The 22007-nt window shown below is 35.0% G+C and overlaps 1 protein-coding gene across 9 annotated transcripts; it reads left to right on the top strand.

The window, feature by feature from the left end:
- The first annotated feature begins 1473 nt into the window (after positions 1–1473).
- Positions 1474–21271, top strand: LOC110731978 (OTU domain-containing protein At3g57810-like). Of its 9 annotated transcripts, none has more exons than XR_002513400.1 (10): positions 1476–1668; positions 1752–1820; positions 3392–3533; positions 3721–3808; positions 4442–4505; positions 4720–4825; positions 4933–5008; positions 5882–6859; positions 10366–10419; positions 21073–21132. XR_002513400.1 is itself a non-coding variant. In XM_021911889.1 (9 exons), exons 2-9 carry the CDS (start codon positions 1799–1801, stop codon positions 21196–21198), a joined length of 675 nt encoding a protein of 224 aa, XP_021767581.1. In that variant the 5' UTR covers positions 1474–1668; positions 1752–1798; the 3' UTR covers positions 21199–21271. The 9 variants fall into 9 exon arrangements, 7 of the variants coding, with proteins under 7 accessions (XP_021767581.1, XP_021767584.1, XP_021767583.1 ...); XR_002513401.1 differs by having other exon boundaries at positions 1477–1668; positions 4933–4987; XM_021911889.1 differs by lacking the exon at positions 5882–6859 and having other exon boundaries at positions 1474–1668; positions 3724–3808; positions 21073–21271.
- The last annotated feature ends 736 nt before the right edge of the window (positions 21272–22007 follow it).

Raw genomic sequence — 22007 nt, 5'->3', positions numbered from 1 at the left:
CAGCCCCTACTCTCGAAAACCCCAAAAGCACCAGCCCCACTCTTGAAAATCCCTCAAAGCCACCGGCCCACTCCCGAAAACTACCAAAACACTCCTCCCCCCACCATCGAAAACCCTAGATGCTAGGGTTTCGGGGTGGGGAGGGGTATTTTGGAGTTTAGTGGCTGCGATTTTGGGGTTACGGTGGTTGCGTGGTTTTTGGGGTTAATGATTCCGGTGGTTGCGTCGGGTTTCGAGGTGAGGGAAAAACGACGACTCAAAGGGTGAGGGAGACGTGACGGCCTGGGCTGTGGTGGAGGTTAGGGTGGATCGGTGGGGTGGTGGGCTACGCTGTGGTGGTGGTCAGGATGCATGCATCGATGGGAGAAGGGGATGCTGGGTGGTTTTCTAATTTTTTTTGTTGTTTTTGGACCAATCAGGATTTGACACGTGTCAAGTGACCTGATATAATAGGTCATTGACTTTGGTTGACCAGTTTGGGATTGGGGAAAAAGAAGACCCCCAAAGTTCGGATTATTCAAGAATAATCCAAAGTTGTGATTATTTTACCAAAATTGATGAAAGCTAAGATTATTTTTTCTAATTTTTCCTAAAATAAATTGTAACTTATATAGAAAAGTAAAATTTTATAAAATCACAAGATTTACAGGTATTGCAATCTACCTCTCCTTAAAACAAGTTTTGTCCTCGAAACTTAAAATAGAAAAAGTTAGGGTATTACAGTCTACCATCCATTAAACAAGTCCCGTCCTCGAGATTTAAAATAGAAAAAATAACCTGTAAATTTGAAAGAGAGTAAAAAATAAACCAAACATTTTTTTTAGGAAAATTTGCTAATTACTACTGCAAGTTAATACCACTTTGTAAATTACTACCGCAAATTAAAAAAGTTATGAATTACTACCGCAAAAATTTTTAAGATGTTGCGATTACTACCAAACCCCCATTAAAACCAACTATGACGTCATTGTATCACTTTAACTCATGTTTGACCATGGTTAAGGGCTTTAACCAGTCAAAAAAAAAGAAAAAGAAAATGGGTTAGGGATATAATGATGTCATGGTTAAGGAATTTAACCCATGTTTGACCATGGTTAAGGGCTTTAGCCATGGGTTGAAAAGCTATAACGAGTCATAATTGGGTTTAATGGGGGTTTGGTAGTAATCGCAACATCTTAAAAAATTTTGCGGTAGTAATTCACAGCTTTTTTAATTTGTGGTAGTAATTTATGAAGTGCTATTAACTTGCGGTAGTAATTGACAAATTATCTTTTTTTAACAAAATATATAGATAGAGTATTAAATTATTAGGGTATTACTTGATATGAATTTTGATATAGTTAGTATTTCAATTGATACTTTTTCTAAACATTCATGCTATCAAGTGTTACTTTAATAGCCAACCTTTACCCACTATTAATTGATAGATACTCGCTACTTGACCGCTAAAACTGTAGCAATGCCAAACAAGACTTTGATGCACCGTCTTTTAAAACTGGAGTCTTTTATATCTGTCTTATCCTTTAAGCCGGAGTATCTTCTTAATCATACACTACACCACTGCTCTCGTCGCACTCCGCAACGGGCGCCACCAATTTTAGAGAATTAATAAGGCGTAGGTTGAGACGGCTGCAACACGGCGGGAAAAACAGTAGCACAACGACGGAGGTTTGCCGTTCATTTTAAATTCATTGTTCCGAATCATATTTTTAATCGTTGAGTATGATATTGAAATTCGAATTTGTTGACAGTTGAAGTTGATTTGATGATATTCTACTTGATTTAGTGTTGTTAATCCATGGCTGTCACAATATCGAACGGTACATTCTTCGCCTTGTTCAAATATTCTTTTTGAGTTTTATTGTACTCCCTCCGTGTTTTTTTTTAAGTGACATACTTTCCATTTTCGGCTGTGTTTTTTGTAAGTGACACCCTTCATTTTTTAGAAATTCCCTATATTTTAATAATATATTTTCACCACACTGTTTTTTACTTTATCATTTTTCACTCCTTTTATGTTTCCCACTTTCTCTCACATTCTTTTACTTTATCATTTCTCACTCCTCCAACCTACCCACTAACATTTTATTTTATTAAAGTCAATAAAATCTCCTAAAACTCTGTGTTGGTCAAAGTATGTCACTTAAAAAAACACGAAAGGAGTAATTGTTATTACAATTTGAAAAATTTGTCAGAAAAAACTTATTATAATACTTTTTTTTGTCAGAAAAAACCTTTTAAATTAAAATTTTTTGACCAAAAGAAACCTGTTTTTAAATTTTTTTTGTTAAAGACAACTAAAAACTCTAATTAACCTAATTACCCCTAATTATCAATTAAACCTTAATTAATTAATTAAAAATAAAAAATAAAAAATAAATTGATAAATTAAAAAAACATAAACCACCCCCAACCCCATCACCAGCTGCCACCCCTGGTAGCAACCGCCTCCACCCCTGCCTGCCACCAAAACCCCCCACACCCCTCCCCTTCCCCCGCGCCGGCAAAGTCCCTACCCCCTCCTTTTCCTTTGAACCACCACCGCGACCACCCACCAATCACTATACCCTAACCCCAAAAACTCCCACCCCCCTCTCTACCACCACCACTAAACGGCCACCACTTCATTTCCTACACCCTGAAACGACAAGGGAAGGCCGTTTATGGGTGTGGAAAAAGGAGGGGTTGTTTATGGTTGAGGGGTGGAATTTTCAGGTTAGGGTGTAGGGGGTAGGTGGTCACGACGAGTAAAAGGGAGGGGGTTGGGTCTCTGGTCGTCGTGATGGGTGAAAGGGAGAGGGTTGGGTCTCCTGTCGGCGCGGTGGAGAGGGTTGGCTGGGTAGGCCAGCCTTAGGAGAGGAGGTTTGGTCGGTGTCGGAGATGGGTGGTGGTTCAAGGAAAGAAGAGGGTGATGCAGGGGGGCGCGGGGAGGGGGTTTGTCGGTGCAAGGGGTAAGGATTCTGTTTGCGGGTAGAGGTGAGGGTGGGGGTGGCTGCTACCAAGGGAGGTGGAAGGGGGAGGGTGGCAGGGGGTAATGGGGTTTGGGGGGTGGCTTAAGTTTTTTTTTTTTTTTTTTTTTTTTTTAATTTTTTAATTTATCAATTTATTTATTATTTCTAAATAATTAAATAAGATTTAGTAGTTAAGTAAATAAGATGAAATAGATAATTAGGGGTAATCCAGGGCTAATTAGATTAATTAGAGTTTTTGGTTGTCTTCAACAAAATTTTTTTTAGAAATAGGTTTCTTTTGGCTAAAAAATTTTTAAAAGGTTTTTTCCGACAAAAAGAGGGTTATAATAGGTTTTTTCTTACAAATTTTCCTTACAATTTCAATTGTGAAATTTGACTCTGATTTTGTATTAGTTTTCTGCTTTATTCTGTTATTGTAGACACCATTCTTGACAAACTTAGAAATGGTAGTGCTAAATTTGAGCTTGTATCATCTGCTGTTGATTCTATTTCAACTCCCAACCCAGTTCAATTCCTTAACAACACCAGTTCTCTTTTTTTCGCCCGAATCGGACTTCCGCAGTAAGTTCTTATCCACTTCTCCTACCTCCGTTTTAAATTTTTGCAACGATTAAATACATTACGCTCACACTTCATGTCATGTTGCAAATAATATGAAATGAAGGTAGTAATTCATTTGTATAGTATGAGTTTGGTCAGGCAAATATTTTTGTTAAAATTATATGTTTTCTTATAAATTTAACTTCAGAAGTAGAGTTTCTTCCTCAAACATAAAGGTGGAGCGTTACACAATTCTGAAGGTCACTGGGGATGGCCGTTGCATGTTTCGAGCACTCGTAAGAATCTCTTGTTTGTTTGTTTTTTTTCTTTTTAGAGAGACCCATTAAGGACAATGATGTAGTTGAAATCTTGTACAGTTCAGGTTTGATAAACACTTTGCTATTAACTTATAAGTTTCAACTTCGTTAAGGGAGGAGTTGCATCCTTTGTTGCGTATATTTTTGTTTTGTTTAGTTTAGCCCTTCATTTAGTAGAGCGCGTTATCATACCATTGGTTTTCGAAGGTATTGCGCTATAGTTAGCTAAATCTTTTCATTTTCTAGTATCTGGAAAGTGTGAGGGAAAGTGTCTAATCATTGCATATAATGTGAAATTGAGGTAGTATTTGTTCAGATATATGCGCTCAAGATGCATCTTAAATGTAGGCGTAGTGTACAAGGCTCCTTAACCTGCTATTGATTCTAATATATGGTGCCCATATTAAGCCAAATATCTATTTTGAATTTTTCTAGGATGATAGCCTACAGATTTGGCAAGTACTGTAGTATTACTGAAATAATGAAACTGGTTTAAAAAATCGAGCTTTGTGCGCGCCTGTGTGTTTGTTTTTTTTTTTTTTTTTTTTTTTTTTTTTTTTTTTTTTTTTAATGTTATTGCTCTACTAATAATAATATTCATTATGACATTAGGTTAAAGGCATGGCTAGGAACAAGGGAATAACTCTTACACCACAACAAGAAAGAGATAATGCTGGTATTTATTTATTTATTTCTTACCCTTCTCACTCTTTCTTCCCTTTTTAATCTTGCTTGACGATTTCAGATACATAGATAGTGCCTATGTAGTGTGTATCTTTTCCAGTTGTAATGAATTGGTTGGTGAAGAGTTAGAATTTTCCTACAATCCAATTGATTTATAACTTGTAAACATCTCGTTATATCTAATTACTTGAAACTTGCTATTACAGATGAGTTAAGAGCTGCAGTGAAAGAAGTTATTTGTGAAAATGAAAATGAACGGCGTCAATATCAGGAGGCAGTCACTGCAATTACTGTTGATGAGCCCTTGCACCGGTTTGTTTATATTTGGTTGCATCTTATGAAATTTGTGTAGTTAGCGTATTGGTTCTCAATGAACTCAGCTATGTGCTTTTTGGTCTCATTTATAAGCTTCTTTGCAGATACTGCCAGCGTATTGGACGACATGACTTTTGGGGTGGAGAGTCCGAGCTACTGGTTAGTCCTCTCCAAAGCCTGGTATATATTAGTATAGCATAGATGTATGAGTCAAGTAGTAAATAATTGTTTATATACTCAATTGTGATAAGATGTAACCTGTTGACAAGTCCTGGACTAGAGTTGCTAGAACTTGTTCTTATGTACACAATGGCTTTATAACACTAGTCTAAGAAAGGAAATCGACAAAATTACTCTCTTTCTAGCTTCTTTTAGAGTATATCTGTCTCCTACCAACCAAATATCCCTCTTTACCTTCCTGTCTGGCTGCGTTTACCATGAATATGTCCTATGATTGTTCTAGATTCCTCCATCTCATACATAGAAGAAAACTAGTGTAGAAAATCCTACTTTAAGAACTATCAAGTAAGGAACATACTAGTATATGATTAAATGAATGAGTAATCTGTGTCTTATAAACATGAATTAAAGAACAATATGAACAATCATATAGAAGGATGATACTTTGGAAGTTTGGAGTTAGCCTTTGGAGCGCTAGTGTGAGACCTAGTAATTGATTTTTTTGGCAGTTTGAAACAATGAAATTGGAGGATGTGCAACAGTTTAATAAAGGGATTTAAGTTTACAAAAAAATATGTTCATCATAGAGCCATCTCCAGAAGTTCAATACAAACTAGGGATTTAAATTCAAATAATTGAATCTATTAAGGAGATGGCCGATTTACAATAATTAAGTCTAACTCAAGTATATGACGTGATGAAAGGCAAGAATGCAAGAGTCAACAATAGATGCAATGCTTAAGAAACAAAAACTTTCTTTTGAAAATATATGATGTAAGCCTGTAACAGTAACTTTCCCAAACAACACACTGTTATCTAGTTTTAAATCTACACTCATAAGCCTTAATAATGAATCTTATAACTTTTTTGTAGGTTTGTAGATCAAACTTGGTGGTAAAAGGAACTTAGGACCTTGCTATCATTGTAATGACCCCCACTACCTTGCTTAACCTAAATCACAGTATGTTGACAATGACGAGAGAATTCAACTGGAATGAGATGTGTGGCCTCATTTGTACGTGCATGTATGTGCATGGTTGGTCGGGCACATGATTAGAGTTAAAGCCTTAGTTTGTTGCAAATCTATGGGTATCTTAATCGGGTTCATAGCTTGGTGTATCCTTTTGATGTCAAAGCTATAAAGTTGTTAATTATCTATGTATAATTGTCTTTGCATTATTAACTTATATTATACAATGTATTTGCATTATTAACCTACTATTGAAAAAATTCACATGAAAAAAAAAAAAAAAAATAAATGAAATTATTGAATATATAACCCATTTAAAAATTAAAACTTTTTGATTGTTGACAATAACTATATGTCTTCATAAAAATTACAACTTTTTGATTGTTGACAATAACTATATGTCTTCATAAAGCTTTGAAGGTGAGGCAACTTGCTTATACTTCCTCCATTAATATTTAGATGTGAGGCACCTTCTTTTACTTCCTCCATTGATATTTAGGTGCAACATTTTGACATCTCCACTATTCACATAATTCAATTTGTTTATATAAACAAGATAAATCATAACCACATGGAATCTTTTTACATGTATTCCAATGATTATTTTCAAAATATAAATTTTTTGTGGGTTTTTAATTGTAAAGTAAAAATATTTAATGTCAGATTCAGATTTAATATGAAGAATGCTGTGAAAGAGCAGTAAATAATGTGGGGAAACCATAAGCTGCGTACATCACATTGACCCCCATTATATTCATGAGCACACCAATCCCTAGAATGGTTACCCAAATACAAGAAAAGGACAACTGGCTGTACAAACCAGTCAAGAGAAAATAACAGAAGAAGCAAAGAAAATACATGAGCAGGATAGAAATAAGAGAGTAGGTATCCTCCTTTCATCAATATTTATTGATATTAATCATTTAAAATTGCTAGTGTATTATTTTTAAGGATAACTAAAGATATGAATTGTCAGTGTGACCTAGCAAGCCAAAACTTTCATGACACATGCTTTAATGAATAGAGGAAGAAGTAAACATGCATGTCTTGTCCTCTACATGTATTTGGAAGGCCCTCCCATCTACTTTGATTGCTTGTTTTGGTGAATGTTGACAATGTAGCATAAGTTTACTAAATTGAACCTGAAATAACATCTCAAACTGTCTGCAGAAGGCACAATTGCAAATTCTGCACCCTGCCAATTATTTTCTTGAATATCTAAATAAAATGTAGGTATGGTCAAACCAATAGTTTCCTTCTTGTCCCAATTTCAATATGATCCCATTCCTCATTTACCTGTACTACCTTAAATTTTAAATGCCTATATCCTGTTTAGCACTTAACCCATTTAGTAGCCCCAGTCTCTTAATATGAAAAATGACGGGACTAGCAATATTGTATCTAGTAATAATTAAAAAGGCTCAAGGTGCACCAAGGAGTTGAATTCCACCTGTAATGCTAATAACATGATAAGCAAATTGTACCTCCTCCTCTAGTTGATACCTACCTTTCAAATTATCCTTATCTCCTTATGGGGTTGAAGCTTGGTGAGGTGTAGGTGTAGGTGTAGGTGCTTTGGCCATGACAAGAAGAGTAGCAACTAAAACAATAAAGCAGGTGGTACATTTTGCCAAGATAGGCTAGTGTGGACCAAGCAGGGGATGCTGATGATGAATTTTTATGGGTGGGGGTATGAATGATTAGATGAGTTGTAGGGTAGGCTAGCAATCACTTTCTTCTTTAAGGCAGAGTTAGAGTTAGCCTGACACCTGACCAGTAAGAAGTTGTTGATTACCTTGATGCACCAACTTAAATTTTACACAGGTAAACTTAAAAGGGAGAACTTTCTGGACGAAAATTTCCCTTGTCATAATGTCTAACGTCTTTTTACTCCAACTAACCATTTGGCACTTGGATCCATTTTGTAGCTCCTACTGTGAAGTTTGCTCATGAAACATGCCCCAAGGGATGAGACACTTAGATATAATGCACAAATGGTTATCACAGTTGAAATCAGTATCTTGAATAGTTGAAATAACATGATTTCTAGGTTTTTACTGATAATTTTGATTCACAGTGTTATATTATTTCAATAGGATACTCCGATGCTTTTCTTTTTCTTTATTTATTTATTTTTGACAGAAATAAAAAGCGAATCTGCCCCCCCCTTTTTCCTAACTGCTTTCTCTAGCCTTCCATGTGATGCAAAATTATATTAATGACTAAGCTAACACAGTGTAGTATGTATACTGTATAATTGTTGCTTGATTTCATGTAATGGATTTCTGCAGTCAATCGGCCCATCTCCTTCCACAGTTAGCCAGCTTAGAAGTCTCCTGTCTGTTGTGATGATATTAATGTGCAACTTTTTCCTCTTCTGAGCTTTTGCTATGGTATACTGAAGTGCTTTAACCAAGGTTCCTTGCTCGTACTAAGGACTTCCTTTTCTCCTTGCCAAATAATTCCTTGTTCAGTCATCATCATGCATGCTACTGTTCCTCGATTCATCATCTTCCAGACTCCTGCACAAGAGATGTTTGTTCTTGCGCACTGTTCTTCACCCTGGATCAGTTCGTACTTCTCTTGATTCTCTCATCTCTGCCTTGAGTTCATTGTTTTCTGCTCTTTTTCTTCGACTTTTGTACTAGCTTTTTCCTTTAACAAAGACATTTGGAACGGCATTACCCTCTGGGTCTCTTGAGATGGTATGTTTGTCACCCCATTGCTTTATTAATAATCGGTGGTTGATCTCTCTATTTATTTCCTCTGCCCTTGCTATGATGTTATCTCCATCGAAAGATTTGCAGGGTTTTGATCTATACCTTGGTTGACTATCCTGTTCCTAGCCCAGTGCAGCCTTGGGGGTGCTGAAGAGTAGTCCGTGCCAATATTGTTGTTATCAGGCTCCTTCTGCAACTAAGTCGACCTGTTATTTCCAATCTGTCACAAGTCCACTCTTCCAGAGGTGTCTTGCAAAATCACAGTGGTGTTTCCTGGTACTTTTGATTATTTGACTCATCTTCACAGCACATCACTTGCTTCTATATTTATTCCTCTTATTTTAAGCTCACTTCCAACTGGTTTGGCCTTGTTCAAAACTTTCCAGAGAAGGAGTATCTTACTTGGCTGATCCTTCCTTTTCCAGCTTTTGTTGTCTCTTTTTCTCCCCACTTCTCCCTCTTCACTCTTTACAATGGCTTTAGCCTTTTTATACCCAGTTCTAATTGTGTAGACTGTAGACTCCACTCCTCCCCTCGTTTCATACAGTTTGATCACCATTTCCTACTCCTCGTGGGTAATGAGAATGAATGTATTTCAACTACCGTTCTCTCATTGTAGAGCTCTTTGCACCCATTTATCTTCCATGTGTTTTTTTCATTGATCAGGTACCTGACATTATACTCCTCCCCCAATCGATCTTTAATACTCCGCGGTGGCTCATGACCATTCACCCAAGGATGGTGAATTTTTGCTGGGCAACCAACCAAAATTAGCCATGAGCATCCCGAATTTAAAAACTGGATTTCCCTTTTAATGCTCTTCCACCTCTAAGAACCTGCCATATTTCTCTCCCAAGAATTGTCAAAGAAGTTTATCCTATTGATTTTGTACGTTGCCCTGAAAACTTCACTTAGAAGCGAGTTCTCTTCTTGAATAATTTTTAAACCTTATTTAGCTAGGAGCACCTGGTTGAACTATCTAGCATCCTTAATCCCAAGACTTCCTTCGTCTTTTGGCTTAGTAATGCAGTTCCTCCTGTTCCAGTATACGCCTTTGTTTTTGTCAACCAGAACGTGCCACTACCTTTTCTTTTCTTTTTTTTTTTTTTATTCCTTGCCTGAGGCCCTGGCATGCTCGGATGTGTTTTCACAAGAATTTTTTTTTTAAATAAATAATTCTAAGTTTGTATTCACTATTTTTTTTAATCATGTTATTTTTGAAGAAAAATGGGAAGAAAAAAAATAGTTTTTGGCGCGAAATTTTTTATTGTGGATGCAACCACATTTAATTTTGGGAGAACTCCGGTGATTAATTTAGTTATAGTATAGATGCTCATTGGACATTTGAAAGCTGAGAATGCATATGCTGCTAGAGAGCATAGAACTGAGTTAATTAACTTTAGCCTTCCTGCCTGTGAAAGAAAATTTTAATTACATGTATTTGTTTACACCTAAATCTAAGGCTGTAGGACCTTTGTTGCCCGAGTGCTGTTCATTCATTTTACAACACTCAAGTGGATCTTATACCAGATTCGGATCTGGCTACTTGTCCTCATTGTGGATGCTTGCTGTTTCTTGCTGATATTCTGCATATGCCTGATGTCTTCAAAGACTAAAAATTATGATTGACATGCATCTTATGTTGCCGGTGACTTGTTTCTGTGCAGGTATTGTCAAAGTTGTGTAATAAGCGGATCATTGTGTATATACCAGAAACAGAGGTTAGTATTCTAGTTGGAGAAACAGTTTATTTATTTTTTTATCTATATTATGTTGTATAGTGAAGATTTCTGCTTTCTGCCTTATAGCAATAGACTTTTTAGGGGTGCTTTAGTATTTTTGAAAGGAAAAATTGAAAAAAGTAATCCCACTTTTTCTCGACCTGCTCAAAACGAGCCCACCTTTGGATATTTTGTGAAAAAGCCCACCTTTTACCCTTTTTTTCTTAAAATTTACCTAATATACGTGTTATCGGTCACAAGGGACCAGTAGAAGAGAATACAACATAAAGATGGGATTATTAGATAAATAATCAAAAGGTGAGATTATTAGCAGCGAATTGGCCAAAGGTGGGATCATTAAAATCAATTTTTTCAAAAATAAATCCACTTGTTTATTAAGAGAGTAACCCCATTTTTTTAATTTTACTAATCCACATTTGTCAAGGTAATCTCATTTGTTCATCATCGAAAGCCATATTATTTGGATTAATTACCTTATACTAGGAGGTGCAACCGAGTGAAGCGACCATCAATGGCGGAATGGCCAGACATACTAACCTGACTTGAAAAAAAATGTAGGTACTAAGCAGTGTAGCAGCACAACCTTTTAAGGGTGCGTCTACAACACAAACTATGTAATTGGGTATACATATTAGCATAAATAACACTAATGAACTAAGGTTCCATGGAAAAAGTGAAATCTCTATTATTTTATATATAATTGTCTAAACATTATTTAAACTTATATGATTTTCCATCATGTGTGACTAAATTAGTCTTACCTTTTATATATTTTTTTCATTTGAGCATTTTGCTAATAATTTACATTGTTATGTGCACCCAAGTGCATAATTTGTGTTGTTGAGTGCACCCTTGAAAGGTTGTGCTGATATACGCACCTTTGTCATAGTTGGTGTTGCTGCGGCCAATTTTTCTAAAAAGAGGTGAAATGTTAGTAGTAGTCACTTAGAAAATTTAAAATAAATAAATAAATAAAAATTAGTGGGATGGATAGTTATTATTTTTTTGTATAAGTTTAAATAATAATAATAAAAAAGGTAGTGAGTAGGTAATTATTGTAAAAAAAAAAAAAATCACCCTAAGTGTTCTAAGGGTTATCTCGTCATTGTTATTGGAGTTACTTTGTTCTTTAGCTAGCAGGCGGTTTGCCCCAATTGAATATTTTTTAGAAATATGAGTCAATGTGCATACTTATGCTAATGCCTGGATTATATTATATGCGAAGGAAAAAAAAAAAGAAATTATTGGGATGGGTAGTAAACATTATGTATACATTTTTTTGTTTCACAGGGTGTTTCATATGTGGCTGGTTTGTTCTGGGGTTCCTAAGTTACTCAAGGGTTACTCGGTAAGGGGTCACTCAATCGAGGGTGTCAGAGGTTACTTTGTTAGGGGTTACTCGCTCAAGGGTTATTCAGTCAATAGGGGGTTACTTGATCGGTCAATTAGGGGTTAATCAGTCAATGGATATTCGGTTCAATTACTTGATCGGTCAGTTACTTAGTTGTAGGGAATATTTCAAGCATTAACCCTAGCTTGAACCCCACTGTGATCATACACTAAAGTACGGTGGCGTCCAAAGGGAAAGAAGATAAAGCAAAAGAGTCGCCAACAAGTTTTAGGAACTTGTAAACCGTTCACAAGGTGAAGGTTACACTCCTTAACGATCCAAGAGATCGTCAACTCCAATAGGTCTGGAACCATGACCGGTAGTTCGGGGATGAAGGTACAAATCCAACCTGAAAGAGAATGAACCTGCCCTAATAATCGACCTCTACTTTATTCTGATCGTATTCATGTGCGCTTTCTGACTAACATGCAATCAATAGGTTTACCTTAAACCTGTTTAATCTATGTTGGTTGAATATTAATGCACAAATAAATCTATTAATGGCGATCACTTGAATTATAATCAAATTAACAATAAACAAGATTATTAATTATCTTATTAAGCGTGATTACAAGTATCAATTCCCTTTAAACATGCATAAAAGGCGTGATCAAGCAATAACAATATATCAAGCAACATAATAATCATAATAAGAATAATCATAATAATAATAATAATAATAATAATAATAATAATAATAATAATAATAATAATAATAATTAAAATAATCATAATCATGTAAATATAACCATAAATCATGTTAAGCATAATAATAGCAAGATGCTAGGCATGATACTAATAAGATCAATAACAAACCCTAGCATGTCACTAAACATTAAAAATCAAAGCTTTAACCCTAACATGAATATTAGGAAAGAAATAGGAAGCATCACATGAATCACAATTGTCATATTTGATATTAAAAATTATAGTTGTTACCCTAAACATGATACTAGAAAGATCAAAACGCCCTAACATGACATTAGGAATCATAATAACAACCAAGACATGATTTCTAAGAACCATATAATCAATAAATCAATTAAAGCACTTACTTGGATGTCTCGTATCTCTTTCTAATAACAAAATACACGCGTTACTAACTTCAAGGAAAATAATAATCAAACAATTAAATTAAATAATTGAAATAGAGATTTGGGACCAAACCCTCAAAAATTATCAAACCTTTCACGTCTAGGGCGAAAGCACCTTCGAATTATGCTAGGTGTGTCTAGTGCTAATGTATGAGGAATTGTGTTTGTAAAAGGACTAGTTTAGAAAAAGAGAGAGAATCGATGAGAGTTGATGAGAAGAATTGATTGAATTTGATGATTGAAAACGGAGGTTTTAGGAGGCTATTTATAGAGAAAATCAGTCGGATGTGATAAAAAACGAATCAGAGTTTCCAAAAGAATAAAACACGACCGCAGCGCTAAACACGCGCGTGTGGCCAAACGCTGGACACTAGCGCCAGGGCGCCCTGGTCCTGTCGTTAGACGCTGGAAACAGTTTTTGCGGATTTTGTTTTTATTATATCTTTTGATCTAGAAGTCCAAATAAGTCATGTAATATGTCGTTGGAAAGCTCTTGAAGTCTATTTTCCAACCCAATTGGAATCAGATTAAAATCTTTTGTAGATAAAAAGATATGGCCGAAATAGTGGAAGAGTTGGATAGAGTTTCATATTTCATTCATATCTTTTTCGTTATAGCTCGGATTTAATATTATAATATATCATTGGAAAGATAATTTCAAGATCTATCCAACCATATAAAATTTTGATAAAGATTATGAGGCACGAAAATAAAATCCGAATACATTCCACTTCGTACAAAACAAGGATCCTTAAAAAGATTAGTTTTATTCAATTTCAAACTCTTTGAAACATAATTATCAATCCTAACTCCATTCTAGAATACTATAATCAATCCTAATAGCTTAAGGAATGATAATTAATAATAAGCCATCCTCTAGATCATTGGGCCGTATATAAAATCCAAATCGGGCCCAGTTTAGTATTTTGACCATAACTTCCTTATTATTCATCGGAATTGGGCTTATAATATATCATTGGAAAGGTCTTTTCAAGCCCTATCCAACTACTCTATTATCGGACCCTTATCATGGACCAAACTAAAATGGAATGCACGTTTTTCATAAATAAGGTAAGAAAAGAAATATTTTTAAAAACAGAAAGAAGAGATAATTTAATAAAAACACCCTCATCACTTAACTTTTCACACTTTCACTTTGTTCGATAATCAAATTACATGAAAGGTATTCATCACTAGGTTTGGTTTTGGGGAGACACATTTGGGTGTATACATTAGTAAGGGTTACTTAGTTGGGCAGGGGTTATTCGGTCAGAAGTTACTCCGACAGGGTTACCTGGTTAGTGTTTTGTGTGTGTCAGTTGGCCACACGGTGTGGCTAGCTAGACATAATCACATAAATCGTGCTATTTTGATTTTGATAATTATTGAATTAATAAAAAGGTGTGGTTAAAAAGAAAATTGTTAATTTAACGGAAAAATAGTGGATCATATGGTGGTTGAATTTTTTATTTTAAATGAAGTACATATAATTTTAAGATTGATTATCAAGTGAAATGCGGAAAAGTTAAGAAAAAAATGTCCAAAATTAATATAGATTCCTTGAAATTTTGGGGACTAGGGTTTTTAAAAACCAAATTTATTGGTTGATATATTAAAAATAGGTAATTTTCTTGTTTTGTTTAAATGAAGAACATATAATTTTAAGATTAATTTTCAAGTGTTATGTGGAAAATTTAGGAAAAAATGTACAAAATTAATATAGATTCCTTGTAATTTTGGGGACTGGGGTTTTTAAAAACCAAATTATTAGTTGATATATTAAAATAGGTAATTTTTTGTTTTTCATTTTTTTTTTTGAGTAAAATGCATAGTATGTGTGTTATTAGTAAAAAAAATAATAAGTCTATGAATAACTTCTACTATTACTTTTTTTACTTTTTTTTTTCCGTAAAAAAAAAAAAGAAAAAGTAAAAAAAGTAATAGTGGAAGTTATTCATAGACTTATTATTGTTTTTACGGCTATTTCACCAAATGCCACTGAGTACTTTAAAAATTCACCAAATGCCATCGGACTTTTCAGAATTCACCAAATGTCACCGAGTTTTTAAAAATTTCACCGAGTGCCATTAATGACTAACGGCAATTAACTCCGTCAGTCATTAAGGCTAATTATGCTACGTGGTGGCTTATGATTGGTTCATTTTATTATTATTTTATTTATCAAAAAAATAACAATAAAAAAAAAACCGAATCCCAGCCACTCTTCCCACCGCTCCACCGCCCCTACGCCAGCCGAACTCTTGCCTCCACCCCCACCGGCGACCAACATCGTCGGTGGCCACCCTTCCCCCCGACCCTATGCCCCCTACCATTTGCATCCACTCCCCCCCTAACACAACCATCCCTGACACCCTAATAAAACCCCAAAAATGAAATCTCTTAAATCGGGTTTTCGATTTTAAGCGAGGTGGTTCAGGGGGTGGAGATGGGAGGGAAAGGGGTGGTTTGGGTTCGTCGAGGGATGGAGTGGAGGGGGTTACGGATTTAGGGAAATCGATATTGGAGATGGGAGGGAAAGGGGTGGTTTGGGTTCGTCGAGGGATGGAGTGGAGGGGGTTACGGATTTAGGGAAATCGATATTGGGGTTTAAGGTGTCGAAACCCTAGATTTCGATTTTTGGGGATTTTAATTTAGGGTTCCGGTGTGGTGGTTGAAAGGGTGGAGCTCGGAGGGGATGGACTGATTTGGGTTCTCCGGCGTGGGGAGGGGGGCTTTGGTCGTCGGCGGTGGTGAGGGGAGGGATTTTCGAGGGAGAAGGAGAGTTTGCGTATCGGCTGGGTGTGTTGTCGGTGCGGGCTGGCTACGCTAGGTCGCTGGCAGCGCGGTTGTTCAGGGCTGGGTTGCCGTCGCGGTGGGGACTGGTTGGAGCCGAGGATATGGTGGTGGCAGTGATAGACGATGGTTTGGCTGGGTCATGGTGGGCTGTTTTTTTTTTTTTTTTTTTTTTTTTTTTTTTTTTTTTTTTTTTTAAGTTTTGTTAAGTAATTAATTTACTAATTTAATAAGCAACCAATCATAAGCCACCACGTGGCATAATTAGCCTTAATGACTAACGGAGTTAACCGCCGTTAGTCATTAATGGCACTCGGTGAATTTTTTAAAAACTCGGTGGCATTTGGTGAATTTTAAAAAGTCCGATGGCATTTGGTTAATTTTTAAAGTGCTCAGTGGCATTTGGTGAAATAACCGTTGTTTTTATTTATTTATTTTTTTAAAAGTGAAAGTTATTCGAAGGATAGTGTAAAAAAAGGCATGAGAATTGAGGATTGGGGATTAGAGAAGCCTCATTAATTTACTGTTAAATTATATATGTGCAAAATTAATATAAATTCCTTGTAATGTTGGGGACGGGAGATTTTAAAAACCAAATTATTAGTTGATATATTAAAATAGGTAATCTTTTGTTTTACAATTTTTTTTTTTTTTTTTTTTTTTGAGTAAAATGCATAGTATGTGTGTTATTAGTAAAAATGGTAATAGGGGAAGTTATTTGAAGATTTATTATTGTTTTTATTTTAAAAAAAAATGTTGAAGTTATTTGAAGGATAGTGGAAAAAAAGAAGTACATGAGAATTGAGGATTAGGGGTTTGGAGAAACCTCATTAACTTACTCCTAAGTTATATATTAAATGTGAAGTAATTATATTAAGAGTTTTATTTATTCATTTATTTATATACTTGAGTGGTGGGGGGAAAATCAAATTGGACCTTGGTCGCTTAGCATTTCAGTTTCCAAATTCAATCCTAGATTTGTAGGTATAGTGCCAGGTGTAGTTAATCTAACAAACAAATAAACCCATCACAAATCCTCACCAAGTCAACCATATCATATCATCATCGTCATAATGTCATCATCATCACCACTTGTTAAAATTAGACAACTTCCCAACGTACCCACCACCACCATCACCACCACTTTCATCACACCTCTTTCGCTCTCTTTCTCCATTCTCGCCCAATCACAACTCCACCAGGAGCAAACCACGACCACCAACAATCGAACCTCCAATTCCCCTGCCTCACTCCACCGTACCAGCCACTATTTTAGATCTACCATTGTTGTCTTCATCCACCATTGTTATCTTCATCGTCATCGCAACCGAGCACCGCACCACCAATCGATCCTCCACCAGCCGCACTCGCCTCTGATTCTCCACTACCCCACTTAGCAACCACCAGCCGCATCTTAACCACCATCTCCTGCCAACAACAACTGCCACAAGATTGCCATTTTTTTTTAAGGAATTGAAAATCATTTATGGCCTGTTTGGTTCCAAGCATTTCATTTGAAATGCTGGATTTGGGCCAAAAAACAAAAAACATGTTTGGGTAATGTTAAAATTTGAATTTTCATTTGGTTGAAATCCAGCTCTTAAAGAATTATACCCATTTTATCAAAATTTCAAATTCCATCCCAAAGCCTATCATTTCAAATTCTTACTTATATTATATAAAAAAAAAAAAAAAATTAAAAAACTGACTTTCTCTCCTAAGGATAGACCTGATTTCCCCTTTTCTGATTTTCTCTCTCCTCATCTTGATTTCTCTCTCCTCCATTGAAGCATTTTGTGAGCTCTCTACTTCATTGAAGATTGATGTGTTTTTTCGTACTCAAATTCTCCATTAGAGCAACTAGTGAGCTTTAATTTGTCTTCTTTGTGTAAGTGTACTCTCAATTCTCCATTAAGGTTGCGTCTGAGCTTTTCTCTGTCCTCCATTGAAGTGACGTATGAGCTTTCTCTCCTCCATTGAAGCGGCGTGTAAGGTCTCTCTCTCCTCCATTGAAATGGCATGTGAGCTTTCTTTCTCCTCCACTGAAACGACATGTGAGCTTTCTTTCTCCTCCACTGAACCGGATGTGAGCTATCACTCGTCCATTGAAGGAGCTTTTGAGCTTTCTCTTGGCCCCCACTGAATCATCTTTATTTCCGGATAATATCGATTAATACACAATTTTTTGGTCGAATTTATCTGTTAATTTTTCAGTTTTTTCGATTAAATTTTTAATTACTAAGTATAAGTTCCTCCAATTTATAGTTAAATGTTTATAATTTGATTAGCTAATTTATTTTCATATTTTTCTGTTTGTTTAATTTAATTAATTATCTATCATGAGTATTAATTAAGTAAATGTAATTTTAATGAAAATTTTATTTGCTTAATTCAAAATATCAGTCATCTCCAAACAAAAGTTAGGATTTCAAATTTTGGAAATGAAATTCTAATGTTTCCCAAACACCTAACAATGGAATTGAATATCAAGATTTCAAATTCTAAAATTCAATTCCAACATTTGAAATGAATATCATGTTTCCAAACACAACCTTATCTTTTTTTGAAGGACTTGAAAGTCATTCAATTAGGGTTGATGATTAATTGATTTTGTGGGTGTTAATCAAAATTATGAATGACAAAATAAAATATAACCGAACGAGTATAGTGAAAGGAGGAGAGCAGAGGAGAGAGAAAGAAAAGGGAAGAGAAAATTAAGGTAGCCGCTAAAGGTGGGCATAGTGTCGTGCCTGGGTGGGGCTCGTGCCGTGCCGGCTTCGCAGTGGGCCGTGCAGCCCACGGCACGACACAACCCACGTGCCTGGTGGGTCGTGCCTTGCCGGGTTGTGGGCCAACCCGTAATTTTAAATTTTTTTTTTTTTATAAATATATATGTATATATATATATATATATATATATATATATATATATATAACTTAAGTTTATATAAATAATGTAAGTATTATTATTATTTTATTTTATTTTATTTTATTTTTATGCTTATGGTATAGAGTAAATACAAATAGAAGGTATTAATATTTGGCAAAAGTTGCAAACAAGGTACTGAAACCTTGGCTGGAGGTAAAAAATCCGGTGGTTACCTGTTCCAACCAGTTACCTCAATTTAATTTTTTTTTATTTTATTTAAAAAAAGAAGGAAAAAGCTGAATTGGAGCAATTAAAAATAGATAAAAAGTCTCTTCTCTTTCCTCATCCCCTTTCTTAAAACTTTCTCTCTCCTCCCTTCCATGGCAGGGCAACCATAATTGCTTCCTTCACCATGAAATATAGATAAATTCAACTAAAATCCCATGAGATATAAAAATAGAATCCTACATGAATAAAAGCTAGCACCTAAATCGACCAATTCCTCAAACTCAACCACAAGTAAATCATAATATCAATTAGCCTAAACCCCAAATAAATTTAACCACCAATCACCTAAAAAAATGGTTGCCATAATAAACCTATCACTACTGATCTGGGGTTTTTTGGCTGGAAATTAGAGGGCTAAGGTATTGAATATGAATAGTGTGATTAGCGGAAGTGATTGAAGGCTGTTGTTCATTAGTAGGTAGTAGCAGTACCACATTGAATCAATTGCTTCCACTTACAAAAAAAAGACAAATGCACAAAAATTTCTTAATTAACTTCTAGATTGAATCAATTGCCTGAAGAAAGTGATATATGAGTATAATCTGTTGTTGCTCACTCTTTTTTTTCCGATTTGTGTTTTCCGTGGGCTTTGTTGTGGGTCGACGCCGGAGAGGAGGGCGTTGGGTCGGCTAGGGAAGAGATTTGGTTGTCGATGGTGGTTGGCAAAAGGCTGGTTGGTGGTTTCGTGGTTGCCGATATGGGTGGTGTTATGCATATGAGGAGTGAGGAATGAGGAGTGAGGGTAATGTGTGTGTGTATATATATATATATATATATATATATATATATATATATATATATATATATATATATATATATATATATATATATATATATATATATATATATATACACGAAGTAATAATTTTTTTCTCTAACTTTTGTAACAGTCAAATGTTAAAACTCTCCAAACATTAGTATCTTTTGATAAATGTGTCATTAATTTAATTTTTCCTTTTTTTTGCAAATGGTAACCAGTTGTAGTAGGTTGATTAAGGGTTGAGTACTCTAACTGCAACTTCTCTAACTTCAGTACCTTACTTGCAACTCTCTTCAAACATCATTACTCTCTATTTGTGTTTACACTTAAAATATAACTTTTTTGAACAACTTTAATTTAATTAAGTTTATATAAATAAACATAATTAAATAAGTTTATATAAATAAATTTTATTAAATAAGTTTTAATATAATTGGGCATGGGCCGTGCCGGCGTGCCGATGATCGTGACCCTGCCGGATTTCAATTGTTTGTTCACGGCAAGGCCCATGGCCCACAACTGGGCCAATGTGCCGGAGTCGTCCCGGGCCCGTGCCGCCCGCGTGCTGGCACTGCCTGTGCCCATCTTTAGTAGTCGCACAAACCCTTGGGTGCGGTGCCAACACCCAATAGATTGTGTTTTTATTAAATGAGCAAAAATTACCGTTTGGTGCACCTACCTCTATGTTTACCTATGTGTGTATAAAAGATGTTGTATTACTCATGACATGATTTAAATTCTTGTTATTCCTTTTTGATCTAACCTTAACTACAAGTCATATGCATACTATTTTTTTTATAATTTGAAAACTGGTCTCTTAAGATAGATTTGAGAAAACAAGCTGCCAAAACTGGATTATTTGAAAGTTGAAATTACCCCAAGACATAAGAATTCAATAAATCAATATTACTAATGGTAATTTTGTTGTTTACCTAGATTAATTTCTATGTGTAAACCACATTCTCAAGAAACAAGCTTAAATTTATGAGCATAAATAAAATTTATACAAAAAGTTACTAACTCCAATCATCTGGTCCATAATTAATAGTCATATTACTAGTTCAAATAACATTATTAATGTTATTACAAATTCCTTGCACGATTTTCAGTTATTGGATTTTTAAAGTTAAATTTTACCATACTTTATTTAGGGCTTGTTTGACATCATTTTTGGTTTTCAGTTTTCAGTTTTTTTTTTTTTTTAAAACCAAAAACCAAAAACAGCAAACAAGAAAAAAGTGTTTTCACTTTTCTGTTGTCAGTTTTCAAAATTATTATAATTTTAATATGTTTAAATAATTTTTGATTCATTATGGGTCATATATCATATACTTTTCAAAAATAAAAAACCAAAAAGCAGAAAACCACAGCAATGCCAAACGAACCCTTAATTATTCATTTTTTTGTTTTTCCTAATGACTTGTTTATTTTTGTGTAGCATAAAAGTGGCAAGTGGGGGTCTGGATTCATTCCAATTGCAGAATATGGAGCTGTAAAGAAAAGGCAACCACATGTTGTGAGATTACTTTACAGCGGAAGGAACCATTATGATCTCCTTGTTTGATTATCATCTTCTATTTTGTCCAATGTTTGACAACAGAGAAAAGGAAATGGAAAATAATGTGTTCCTAATGTAACCCCAACATCTTTGTATTACGCGCTTAAAATTTTAATTTTTTTTTCATTTTTTTTTTAATTTTTTTTAATTTTTAATTTTTTGTATGGAGTTATGACTCTTATGAGCAGCTGAGTATTGAAAGCAAAGATATAGTGAATGCGAAAATATTAGGAAAAATATGCAAGAAAAAAAATAGGAAAAAAAATCTTGGATGACGAATTGATGAGCACTAGAAATAAGAGAGCACGAGATAAATCCAACTTTAACCTATGAATCCTTGAAAACATTTCCAGAACACCTTTTCCATCCAAAATTAACTATTTTTGGGCAAAAATTTGGGTTCGGGGCCCTAATCAGCTTTCAAACGGGTTTAAAATAATAAAATCGTGCTACTAATCTAATTAGCAACATAAAACCAGAAAAATAAAACCATAAAAACACCTTGAAAATTTTTATTATAAAAATAAATGAACCTGACTCTGCTACCACTGTTGGGTTTTGATGAGTCAGACTCATCGCGGAATAAAACCCGACCCAAGATCACACTCACGATTAATATAATTATTAACAAGATTAAGGAAAGACATAATTACCTTTGATGCGCGCTTCGCTCGTACCCCGAGCTCTTACTTGAGAAAGCTTAAGTCTCACAACGGGCGAAAACCTCCTACGGTATCCACCCGCAGCACGACCCCGACTAGGTCTATTGCTTAGATGTTAGCTAAGCTCGACCAAAATACTCGAGTAATTATGGT

The sequence above is a fragment of the Chenopodium quinoa genome, unplaced genomic scaffold (genome assembly GCF_001683475.1).
Source record: "Chenopodium quinoa cultivar QQ74 unplaced genomic scaffold, ASM168347v1, whole genome shotgun sequence".
Classification (NCBI taxonomy): Eukaryota; Viridiplantae; Streptophyta; class Magnoliopsida; order Caryophyllales; family Amaranthaceae; genus Chenopodium; species Chenopodium quinoa.
Note: the sequence above shows the minus strand (reverse complement) of the source record. Positions and strands in the feature narration are given on the sequence as shown.

Bases quoted from the DNA above. Each gene is read 5' to 3' on its own strand.
- LOC110731978 (XM_021911888.1), top strand. From the start codon at position 1,799: ATGGCTGTCACAATATCGAACG. The intron at 3,809-4,441 runs GTAAGAATCTCT...TTATGACATTAG, and splicing joins GTTGCATGTTTCGAGCACTC to GTTAAAGGCATGGCTAGGAA. The intron at 5,009-10,365 runs GTATATATTAGT...GTTTCTGTGCAG, and splicing joins TTAGTCCTCTCCAAAGCCTG to GTATTGTCAAAGTTGTGTAA.